We start from the raw sequence: 13,325 nt of genomic DNA on the forward strand, positions 1-13,325 counted from the left end.
TTTGTAATTTGGGAAACCTATGGACTGATATCAAGTCCACAGCTTGGAAGGAGTGGACATGAGCGGTTTTCACCTATCTGGATAGATGCCATTCCTCTCTGCAGCCCTTTACCACTAGAAATATATATCTCTATTGTCTCCCTCAATCCACTCTGGCAGTTTATTTCCCTCCCCACCTATTTTTTTAATGGGATGCTGAACCTGTTAGCAGCTTTTCTGAATCCTAATGCACCAGAGAGTGATTCCTCATCTCTTTGCTTGTGAAAACTCATTTCTTTTAGGAGAGGACACTGGTTGAATTTTGTTGACCACCTTCATTCTACCTCCATCCCAAAGAGGCATCAGAGATGGGAGCCTTGGAAAAGATCTAACACTCTGGTGTCTGCTTGATTTGGTGAGGTGGTCCAACCAACCAATACAGAATGCGCTATGGTTCTAGGTTGGAAGATGTCATGCCTAGCTGGTAGCTGTTGCCATTTTTATTACTTCTGTTGTTAAAATTATTCTAGTTTTGACACATTATGGTAATCATTTGGCCAAATACAGTATAATTACCTACTGCCAGTCCTGGAAGGAGGGAGAGAGACAGACAGACAGAGAGACAGAGACACAGAGGCAGGCAGGATGGTTTGTGTGATGTTTTCACTGAAGACGTTAGGAAGTGGGGTAGCTTGTATGTCATCGCTGTTGGAGGAGTTAGAAAATGGGATGGCTTGTGTGTTGTGCCAACTCCTTTGAAGGAATTAGACTTAGGATAGCCCATGTACTATTTCTAGGAGAGGAGTTAGAAAGTAGGATAGCCCATGTGCCATTTCTATTGGAAGAGGTAAGACGTGAAATAGCTCATGTGCCATTTCAATTGGAGGAGTTCGGAAATGGGATAGCCCATATGCTATTTCTATTGGAGGAGGTGGGGAGTGGGATAATTTGTTTCAGAGCATTAAAGCAAGAGAGAAAAGACAACAAAATGGTTCTTTGACATTCTGAAAAATAATTCCTTTCACATCAGCAAGAACGTACTAGGCGTTTCATTTGGTGATGAGAACACAAAGATTAGCTATGACATGGTCTCTGACTTCATGAAGCTTATAAGCTAGTGGCTCTGTCTTTGGCATTCTCGTGATCTGTTCCTTTAGCAATCATGTCAAAATAATAGTAACAACAACAGCAATAATACTATAATCAAGCATTTACATGGCACTTTTAGGTTTTGCAAAGAGCTTTGCAAATATTTAATTAGATCCTCACAACAACCCTGGGAAGTAGGGACTGCCGTTACCCCATTTTACAGATGAAGGCTTGACCAGATCCACCCAGCTAGTAAGTGTCTGAGGCCAGATTTGAACATTCAATCCAGGTCCAGCTTTCTATCTACTATATTACCTGAATTGTTAGGCACATAAAACATGTGAATGAGCATGTCTGGCATCTGTATCCTTGATGCATCATAATCAGATCATATGTTTATTGCCATATGAAACTTTGTAGAGGAGATGAACATTCAAAAACACATTTCCCATTCCTGCCCTTTGGCTAGTGAAATTTAGCCAAATGATTTTATAGACTCCTTAATATGTTTTAGAACAGTTTACAACATGAATTTACATTTGTATTCATGAGGTGGGGATAAGGACCATATAAAGACTGGACCAATGATTTCTCTGAAAAAGAAAACTCAGAGATAAGGAAACACCCCACTACCATCACCACCAATGTAGGATAGCACCTCCTAGGCACTTTATATTTGCAGAGAGGCACGGCTCAGGGCCACACAGCTAGTATGTATGAGAAAGAGAGGGCTTGAACCCAGATCTGGCCAGCCTTGAGACCAGCTCTCTATGCACTATGCCTTGATAACTCTTGTATGTTGTCAAAACAGTTGTAGTGATCCTAACACAGGGTCGTGTGCATAATAGATACTCAGTAGATACTTGTTGATTTGGTTGTTCAAACTTTGGGGTCATCAGCAAATGATGCACCATCCATTTTATTGTAGTGTCACCAAGAATTCAAAAAAAGCTACTAGAATCTTCATCCTTTTAAAGCCTAAATGGTCACCCACTTCTTTTATATACACCATAACCAACATTGGAGCTGGTACTGGTATGGCAGGGAAGTGAGGTGATGGGAATGCTATAGGGGCCCTCTTGAGATTCTTTTTAGCCCATTGACTCAGTGCTATCTGAAAACCAGTAATAATTCCCCGAACAAAGCCATAATGTTTAATCGGCCAGACATTACTGTAAGACCTTAATTATGACCTACAAATCAAGGGAATATATCTCTCCCTCTCTCTTGTTCCTTCTCTCTCCCTCTCTCTTGTTCTTTCCCTCTCCCTCTCTCTTGTTTTCTCCCTCTCTCTCCTTCTCTCTCTCCTTCTCTCTCTCCTTCTCTCTCTCTCCCTCTCTCACTGTCTTTCTCTCTTTCTCTTTCACTCTCTCTTTTTCTCTCTTGTTCTCTTTCTCTCATTCTCTTTTTCTCTCTCATTCTCTTTCTCTCTTTCTCCCTTTTTCTCTTTCTCTTGCTCTTTCTCCCTATATATTTCTGTAATTCTTAGTATAGTATATTTTTACACACATTCTTGCTCTATATATAGAGAAAATTCAATTCATATATGTGTATGTATATATACATATATAATCACACACATATATGGTGAGTCAAATATGTATATGAGTGTACTGTCTCTATATGTGTGTATATAAATGTATTTATATATGTGTGTGTATATATACACACATACACATAAATAGATACAAATGATAAAGATAGATAGAGATAGATAGAGATGGATAGGTAGGTAGAAAGAAAGGTAAGTGGGTGGATGGACAGACAGACAAAGCTATAGACAAATAGCTAGATAGATAATAGATAGACAAGATAGATAATAGACAGATAAAAGGATAGATAATGGATGGACAGACACAGATAATAGACAGTTAGATAGATGAGGTACACATGAACGCACACACACATATCCATTATATAGTAAATTCTTGGGTCTTGAAGCTCCCTAGAGATAAAACCAACTAGTGGCCAGAGACAATGAATTCTGATGGCCTTCAACCTCCACATTTGACTAATTCTTCTCCCATTTTCTGATGCTTTTCCCGTTCGTTTCCCTCAGAGATTAACTTTTCATCCAAGGGTATGCTGGTAAATGTTGAACAACCAGGGCCACATGACACACTTTGAAGTTTAATCTATATTATTAACCTTTTCTGCATCACTTTCTTAACTCTAAACTATCAATGTAAAACAATCAAGTCCTGGCTTGTAGTGTTTGCCAGTTTCTGAAGTATAAATACACCAAATCCAGCAATCAGCTCTGCTCCCAGATATTACTCTGTCCATGTCTTGGAGGTACCTTATTAAATACCCTCCCCTTTCCTCTATTAATATGTAAGCCCCTTAAGGGGACTGTTTTTTCTTTCTTCATATTCCCAGTGTTTCAAACAGTGACTGGCATAATGCCTGATGACCGACTAACAGACTGACTGTTCTTCAGAGCCTACCCTGTTTTAAGTACAGTATGGTCTTGGGAAGTCTCTACAATGTCAACACCGCCCCTCCTCCTCACCCTTTTTATTAGGTTTATGAAATGGTAGGCTATGTGGTCTATGGGCCAGAATGCATTTGTTTTCTTTTTTTTTTTTTTAAATGTCATTAGTGTGTAGTAGAAAAAAGAAAAGGACAGGATGTAAAGTTTCATAAATGTCTGTTGTTTTCCTTCTTTTGCAGTTTATGGCTTGCAATGGAAATAATGCAGGAAGGGCCAAGTATGAATTGAAAATGCCATCATTTTACTACAAGCCAACGTTTTCCGACTGTCAGTAAGTAACAAAGGTTTGGCTTTGTTTTCTTTTGCTGGGAAATGGAATTTATTTACCCTTGCAGCTGGAGCCTGTGTAATTGTACTATTGGGCTTATGCCTTTAAAAAAAAAAAAAAACCTGGGTAGATTCAATTAGAAAGGGCTCTTCAAAGCTAGCTTCCTCTGGATTTATGTAGGTGGTCTATACCATGCATGCGATTTTATTTAATAACTCTTAGTGGATGTTACTGGGAAAAGTCAATAGGGTCTGAATTCCCCAGGACCCCAAGTTATTAAGACTATAAAAATGTCAATTGTTAACTATTGTTTTCATTTTCTTTTTGGTTTCTTCTTTTCGGGGGGATGGGAGAAGAGTTAACAACCACGTAGGTCTATGGGAAGTATGTGCATATTTGTTATGCTGAATGAATGAATGAATGAAAAATAATTTATGAAACACTATGTGCTAAGTACTAAGGATACAAAAAGAAAAAGTTCTTGCCAGCCCTCAAAATGCTTCACACTCAAGTGGCAAAATATGAAGTACCTATCATACCAGTGGTTTCTTCATGGATTTGGGGGTCCTATGAGTGTCAGTGAAGCCATCATCCAAGGGAGGGATCAGAGAAGAAATTATCTTTATTTGTGTTCTTTAAGGCCCTTGCTGTCCATCTTAGAATCAATACTGTGTATTGGTTCTAAGACAGAAGAGCGGTAAGGGCTAGACAATGGAGTTAAGTGACTTGCCCAGGGCCACACAGCTAGGAAGAATCTGAGGTCAGATTTGAACCTAGGACCTCCTGTCTCTGGGCCTGGCTCTCCATCTACTGAGCCACCCAACTGCCCCTGAAGAGATGATCTTTAAAAGAGACCTACTGTGTTTACTCCACAGAGGCTGCCCCTATGCATTGCACCAAATGTTGCAAGAAGCAACCTTTGGGCAAGGACTTAGGAGAGAATCTACCTTCCTTGTGTCTGAAGTCTTGCAGCATTTCATGCATTGCATGGAAATGACCAATTTCTAACGAATTGCAATTATTTTTCTAGCTTAATTAGACTATATCATCCTTGAAGGCTGTGACTTATTTCTCTTTGGGATACCCACAGTGCTTTGCAAATAATAGATACTTAATACATGTACAATGGATGATAGAAAAAAGATTTTCTCAGAATAGAAGCATTTGAATTCTTAGATGTAAAGCGAGGACGGGGAGAAGATGAAGCTTTGTCCAACTTTCTGTCTTTAGTTCCAGAAAGTAGGTATTAAAAAAGCTTAATAAGGGCAGCTAGGTAGCACAACGAATAGAGAGCCAGGTCTAGAGACGAGAAGTCCTGGGTTCAAATGTGGACTCAAACACTTCCTAGCTGTGTGACCCTGGACAAGTCACTTAACCCCAATTTTCTAGCCCTGACCACCCTTCTGCCTTGGAACCAATACTTGGTATTGATTCTAAGATGGAAGGTGAGGGTTTAAAAGAAAATAAACTTAATAAACTGATGGCTGGGACACTGTATTTTAATGTATCCTTGTCACATGCTGACACTGTGGCCACTTAGGGAGCGTTTCTCCTTGCTCACTTCCTCTTCCTAAATCCTTCCTCATGCATTACAGTTGTTTGGTCAGTTACCAAGTCGGTCCTGCCTCACAGTAAACCAGAGGATTTAAGTGTCTGAAAATGATGGCCTTCATTGGGATACGTTTATGCCATTGCCTCCTACTGACCGATGAAACAAGGAGTCAAGAGCATCAATTAGTGATTGGTTACATTCTTCTCTTAAAAGTGAACGTCAGGGGGGCAGCTGGGTGACTCAGTGGATTGAGTCCTGGGTTCAAATATGACTTCAGATACTTCCCAGCTGTGTGATCCTGGGCAAGTCACTTAACCTCCTTTGCCTAGTTCTTGCCCTTCTGTCTTAGAGTTGTTATTAAGAGAGAAAGTATATTATATATATGTCTAGTATGTTATATAAAATATGCCCATATTATATCAAAAAGTATATAAAATATATACAATGTGTGGATACATAGTAAAATACATTGTATACCATTTAAATTATATTGATTATATATGATATATGAAATTACACAAATATGGTATCAATAATATAAAATATATTACATGCAATATATTGTGCATAATATTATACATAATATATAAAACATTAAAATATTATATACATATAAAATATATTACATATTATACATATTTTTAAAAGATATCTATACATACACACACATACATCAAGCAAAACAAATTCCTTCATTGACCAGATCCAGAAATTATGTCTCCTTCTGCCCCATGACTCCATCCCCTCTGTCAGGAGGTGGGTGCCATGCTTTCTTGTGGATCCCCTGAAACCACAGTTGGTTGTCAGTGCCATCAGAGAGTTTGTAACTCCTTCAAGGTTGTTTGTCTCCTCCAACTGCCCCATTTTTCAGGTGAGGAAACTGAGGCTCAGACGTTTAAGTGCTTTGCCCTAGTTCAGAGAGCTCAGAAGTACCATGAAAGTCTGTGATCTTTGTCCCTCAGCAATAAGTACTTCCCCTAAGAACAAAAACATCACGAGTACACAGTATGTTCCTTCAAGTTGGTCTCTTTTCCATTAGCTCTCACTTTCTAAATCCTGGTCCTTCAAGAACCAACATAAGTCCTACTCCTCCATGAGGTCTTCCCTGACCACTACAAGTCTCATCGATCTCCCTGGCCTTCTAAGCACCTCCTTTGTGCTAGATAGGGTGCTAGGCACTGGCAGGGAGGGGAGCACAAAAAACAAAACTGAAATAGTCCCTGCCCTAAGCAGCTCACATTCTTTTGGAATAGGGTATCCCTAGTTTCCTAGAAGTGACTTAGCCTTCCCCCACTAGGTCTGTGGGTCTGATTTGCACAGAGATCCCCAAAGGAGAGTCTTTTTTTTTCTTCCCTGTAGGATAAAGCTCAGAGAGGTCCTGGTGTCCAGTAAAGGGAGCATAGCCCTGGAAATTCAGCAACTCTGGGTCAGAGACTAGATCTGTATATAACTTCCCATCTTTTGGTCTCATAAGTCACTCAGCTTCCCCCGAAATTCAGGTCTCCTTGACTCCACTTTTTGTTCCACCTAGCTGTGTGTTCAGTCCTCCCTGAGAGTTGCCACCTGGGACAGCTACTGCAAAGTACAGGACAGCGTCTAATTCAGGGCTCAGGGTGGCAGGAATTCAAAGTAAGGATAAAGGAGGTCAAAAACAGGGGAGACTTCCAAAAAGGAGTTGAGAATGGACCATGAAGTCTGCCTAGGACTTGGGAGGGTAAAAAGGAGGATATTCCAGTTTGGGCAGTGGCGGGGAGAGGGTAAACCAGAGCCCAGATGCTCACCTGGAGGTGGGAGATGAGAAGGGAGTCCTGGAAGGTCCAGAAGGGGCTCCTGCAAGCTTTGTGGACCAGGGAGGAATTGTGTAGGTGGATGATGGCAAAAATCAATTTCAGAAATAGCATGGAGCTCGGGCTAAGTGCTCATCTTGATTCATAACTGGAACTCCCCACGTGGAGAGAGCTCTATGCAAATCAAACCCACATCAGATTCTGCTTATCCACAATTCCGGGGGGCGGTGGGGGAAGGCTTGTGGTTGGTGGCTGCTGAATCTACTTCAGCCTAGAACTGAAGACATTTTATTTTAGTCTCTTTAAGTCAAACCACCATGAGTCGTTGTTAAAATTTTCATCGTCGTCGTTTGTATCTGAATAATGTCTTGGAGTTACAAAATGCATTCATAGCCCTGTTTGGCTTTGGAACTTGAGCCCCTGGATTTAAATCCTCTCTCTGACATTTCCTGCTTATGTGACTTGGAGCACATCTCTTATCTATCACTCTGCGATTCCTTATCTTTTTTGCTCCTACCTCACTGGGCTTTCAGGAGGATCAGATGAGATCCTGTTTGGAAAGTGCTTTGCCCAGAGCCTGGCACATAGTAGGTACTTCATAACTGCTTGTTCTCCTCCCTTCCCCTTTATCCGTTGAATTAGATGGCCTTCTAGGACTTTTCTGAGTCCAAATCTATGATGTCATTGAATGCTCACAACTAGTCTGAGTCAGGCAAGGCAGGGATTTATCATCACCCTTTTTTGGGGAGAGCTAGATTTCCCATCTCACCTTAGTTGAAAGTGAACTACTCTGACTGGCACAAGAATTTTGACCTGCTTGGTTTTCCAGGCTGAGTTGGTTCACCTTTCCTTTATATAAGGGGATCACCTGTTTTGAGGGGTTTCCCACATTAAGACTGAAACTTAGTGGGGGCATCTGGGTGGCTCAGTGGATGGAGAGCCAAGCCTAGAGATGGGAGGTCCTAGGTTCAAATCCGGCTTCAGGCACTTCCTAGCTGTGTGACCCTGGGCAAGTCACTTAAGCCCCCATTGCCTAGTTCTACCCTTTTGTCTTAGAGTTGTTACTAGGTCAGAAAGTAAGGGGGGTGAGGGGAAAGGAATACCTGAATTCAATTATGACCTCAGATACTCACCAGCTGTGTGACCTTGAGAAAACTTCTGCCTCAGTTTCTTCAACAATAAAGTGGAGATCATAATCGCATCTACCTTTCAGGGTTGTCTGTGAGGATAAAATGAGACAATACTTGTAAAGTGCTTAGTACATAGTAGGTGCTACAAAAATGAGCTCTAGAGTCCCAATGAAGTACCAGATATTATTTATACAGTGAAAGAATTCTCCATCTTCCCCCCTTTTTTAAGGAAAAAAAAAAAACACAGAAATTTCATGGGTTTTTTTTCCTAATACTTTGTAACTGTATGACTTAACAGGTTGATAAAAGCAGTTATTAAAAAGCTCATCTTTTTTTAAAAATTTTTACTATTATTATAATTTAATTATTATTCATTAATAATGATATATTAATATAGAGTTGGTTCTCTCAGGAAACACTTGATGGCTAGTAGGCTAAATGATTTCTCCTGCTTGCGTATAAAGAAANTTTTTTTTTCTAATACTTTGTAACTGCATGACTTACTTAACAGGTTGATAAAAGCAGTTATTAAAAAGCTCATCTTTTTTTAAAATTTTTTACTATTATTATAATTTAATTATTATTCATTAATAATGATATATTAATATAGAGTTGGTTCTCTCAGGAAACACTTGATGGCTAGTAGGCTAAATGATTTCTCCTGCTTGCGTATAAAGAAAAAATAAACTCCTAACTGCACAGAGAGAGTGCTTACCTTCCCCTGTTCCCCTTGCCCTAGATACAGATTCCAATAAAAATCAAACAAAAAGAATAGTCTAATAAATATCAGGCTAGGTATCTATTGCCTGATTTCTTTTAGGCCTACTGTCCAGATTCCTTTAAGCCTGCCTTACATGGTAGATATTTGTGTGTGGGTGTGTGTGAGACAGAGACAGACAGATGGACAGATGGGCAATCAGACAGAAGCAGAGACAGAGAGACAGAGAAAGGGAAACCTGGAGCCTTCCCTTCCCTATCCTACTCTCCTAACCTTCCACTTTGCTCCTTTAGGGTAGGGACTATGGTTCTACCAAATGCTACATGTGTGACTTTAGGCAAATTGCAAAATCTGTCTGGGTGTCAGGACCTCATGGGTAGAATGAGCTCCACTCAGTGACCTCCAAGAGCCTTTCTTGCTCTAAATCTATGATTCTATGTTTCATTCATCTTCCTATCCCCCATAGGGCCTAGGACAAGGCATTGTACACAGTAGATACTCGATAAACATTTATTATAGACATGAACTTCTGCCCTGGGCACTTAGGCCTGTCTTTATTCTTGACCGAATGTTACAGATGGATGTTTCACGTACTTCTGTGACCTTCAGAATCTTGGCATAGGTAGAAAAATCTCAGAGCCCCCTGGTGGCCAAAAATTCTTTGTCTTCCTTGCCAAGAATGGCCAATGGGAGAATTAAATATTTGTGGATCAAATGATGGTCTCACTTTGGATGACAGAGATTCAGACCAGCATGGTGCAGAATGATGAAGGAAGGAGAATATGATCCCTACCTTTGGGGTGCTGGTGGTCCAATCCCCAAAGATACCACTCAGTTTAACATTTCCAGGCATACCTTGGAGGTATTGTAAATTTGGTTCCAGACTACCACAGCAAAACAAACATTTTTTTAAACCTTTACTTCTGTCTTAGAATCAGTGCTTTGTATTGATTCCAAGGCAGAAGAGCAGTATGGACTAGGCAACTGGGGAGAAGTGATTTGCCCAGGGTCACCCAGCTAGGAAGTGTCTGAGGTCACATTTGAACCCAGGACCTCTTATCTCCAGGCCTGGCTCCCCATCCACTGAGATACCCAGCTGCCTCTGCCAAGAGGGCAATTAATTATATCCATAACTACTTCTGATAGTAGGCAGGTAGGTGGCACAGTGGACACAGGACAGGAATTGGAGTCAAGTCAAACTTAGTCCCAATCCTGCCTCTAACACTTAACTAACTGTATGATTCTGGGCACATAACCTTTCTCTACCTCAGTTTCCTCACCTGTAAATTGAGGATAATGATAGCACCTACCCCATCCTCCCCCCCCCCAGACTGTTGTGAGGATCAAATGAGTTCACATTTGTAATGTATTTTGCAAACCATAAAGCCCACGGAAATTTTAGCTGGTAATGGGAGGACTTGTTTAGAAAGGTTGCTCACTTGTTCTTAGTTTGACTTGAGGCCAGATCAAGAGTTAACACCTGTGTATTTGTGAATTATCAAAGCCGAGAGCTTATAAATAACTGTTGTTTCTCTGGCACAGTGTTGTGTGGTAGTTTCCCCCTTAAAGTGTCAGTTCTCTCTTCCACAGGCTGGGAACAACCCATTCTTCCAAAGATAATTTTCATTCCTCAGGGACACAGTATTCTGATCCATGTTCCATCTATCTCACACCCTATTTCATCATCATATTCACCACTAAATTTTCATCGTTTCCCCCTCTACAGCTAAATTACAGAAACCTGGTCCCAGTTTTCTGGGAACCAAGAGAATTTTTTTAAAAACCACTTTATTGTTTTGTTATTGAGTCATTTTCAGTCATATCCATCTCTTCATAATCCATTTTGGGTTTTTCTTGGCAAAGATACAGGAGTGGTTTGCCATTTTCTTCTCCAGCTCATTTTACAAATGAGGAAACTGAGGCAAACAAGGTGAAGTGACTTGCCCAGCATAGCACAGTTAGTAAGTGTCTGAGGTCAGATTTGAACTCACTGTGCCACCTAGCTGCCCCAAAACTTCATTGATACCTTTCATTTTAACCAAAGAAACAGCTTGGCATAGGGGGTTGAGAGCTATTCTTAAAGCCAAGAGAACTGAGTTCAAGTGTGGCTACTGTTCTATACAAGCCAAATGACCCTAGGCCAATCATTTTAACTTCTCACAGCTCTAGGACAATAGTATAATAAAAATAACCATAATGACAATGATATATAGCATTTAGATAGTGCCTGTGTGCCAGGAACTATGGTAAACACTTTACAAATATCATCTTGTTTGATCCTCACAACAACCTTGGGAGGTATTATTGTCCCCATTTTACAATCGAAGGACCCAAGGCAAACAGAAGTTAGGTGACTTCTTTAGGGTCCAACAGCTAGTAAGTATATGAGGCTGGTTTTGAAGTCAGGTCTTGCTGACTCCAGGCACAGAGCTCTATCCACTGTGTTACCTAGCTGCCTCATCTCCAAGATAGTAAGATGCAGAGAAAGTGCCCATCTTCATTAGGAGAAGGAGCTTCCTCCCCTATAGTTTCGTATTCCAATCAAATTATATCATTATGCCTAACTCACATCCTACTGCATCACTCCATGCCTTAGTGTGTGTTTTGGTTCCCTGGGTAGTTCTCCAGGATTTCTAAGATTACTTTTCCATTCCCAAGTTCTTCCAAAGACTCAAGTTTCCCTGGCTGACTTGGCCACATAAGCTGCTATTCCTTTTAGATGCGAACTTATCATGTACTTGGACCTCGTAGAACCCCACAGGTGGATGAAACCTTGGAGAACATCCAAGATACCAACCCTTTTCTGAATTAGCATCCTCTCTTCTCCAACATGTTAATATCCATTGTCTGATGGAAGACCACCACTGATGGAGCCCTTGCTCTCAAACACAAAAGCCTTTTCCACTTCTGAGCAGCTCGAATTATTAGGTGACTTTCCCATTCAGCCAGCTATTAAGATAAAAAATAATAAAGGCTGATATAATAATATAAATTAGTATTTTAATTAAAGCCATGCTGATAGATAAAGTCATTAGACCAAGCGCTTATAAGAATTTAAAACTGCCGCCCCAGCCATTATTGTTACCTCCCGTCTCTTCCTGAGTCTGCTAGCCAAGAGAGAGACTCCCTCCTAACCCAGGAGATTTAAACTGACCTCTGCGTGGTGACGTAGGCGTCCCCATGCCCAAAGAACAGGAAACAGAAACCCATTGGACCACGGGAAATGTAGTTTGATAGTTCCCACGTGTCCATAGAAAATATATATACTTTTAGATGGCATCTCCCAAATTTCACTTTTACACAGCTGAAATTTGTTATCCTGTACATCTACATCCTACTTATAAGATTTGGCTCTCAGACCCAAGAAAAAATAAATCTGATCTTGCTCCCATGTTACAATAATACACTTGAAGGTTTCTTCAGATATTTGAAGACATTGGTTACTATCTCATGAAGTTTCCTCTTTTTGAGGCTAAATGTCCTCAGTTTCCTTAACAGATCCTCTTATCTAATTAGATATTGAGTGATCAATTAGAGAGTAGCTGGCCAAGTTATGGTATGTGATTGTGATGGGATACTATTTTTCTATAAGAAGTAATTAGGAAAACAGGTTCAGAAAAACTTAGGAAGAGTTGTATAAATTGATGTAAAGTGAAGCGAGTAGAACCAAGAGAACATTGTACACAATAACAGCAATATGGTAATAATAATCAACTGTGAAAATCTTAACTGCTACAATGATCCAAGACAATTTAGAAGGACTCCTGATTTAAAAAAAAAAAAAATGTTACCCCATCTCCAGAGAGAGAACTAGTGAACTCTTTTTTTTTTATAAATTTTTTTTTTAAACCCTTGCACTTCGGTGCATTGTCTCATAGGTGGAAGATTGGTAAGGGTGGATAATGGGGGTCAAGTGACTTGCCCAGGGTCACACAGCTGGGAAGTGGCTGAGGCCAGGTTTGAACCCAGGACCTCCTGTCTCTAGGCCTGACTCTCACTCCACTGAGCTACCCAGCTGCCCCCAAACTAGTGAACTCTTGAGTGCAGGTTGGAGCATTTTTTAACTTTATTTTTCTGCCTTTTTTTTTTTTTGGCAGCATGACTAACATAGAAATATGTTTTGCATGACTTCTCAGGTATAGTAGGTTTTGCTTGCCTTCTCAATGAGCCAGGAGAAGGGCCAGAGAGAGGCAGAAAATTTGGAACTCTTATAGCATAGTTTGGAATCTCTGTGTATCTTCCCTTTGAAACTTTTCTAATCTGACAGTGTCCTTCCTCTAATGTGGAAATGAGTTCTAACTCAGGTTG

General features: G+C 40.4%; 1 protein-coding gene across 1 annotated transcript in view; it reads left to right on the forward strand.

Moving 5' to 3' along the window:
• Positions 1-13,325, forward strand: part of ADAP1 (ArfGAP with dual PH domains 1) — a 200,169-nt gene that overhangs the window by 53,605 nt on the left and 133,239 nt on the right. The window contains exon 3 of the mRNA XM_044660092.1: positions 3,742-3,833. Within this exon, the coding sequence (XP_044516027.1) occupies positions 3,742-3,833 (92 nt within the window). The remainder of the gene's footprint in view (positions 1-3,741; positions 3,834-13,325) is intronic.

Source organism: Gracilinanus agilis, chromosome 1, assembly GCF_016433145.1.
Source record: "Gracilinanus agilis isolate LMUSP501 chromosome 1, AgileGrace, whole genome shotgun sequence".
Lineage (NCBI taxonomy): Eukaryota > Metazoa > Chordata > Mammalia > Didelphimorphia > Didelphidae > Gracilinanus > Gracilinanus agilis.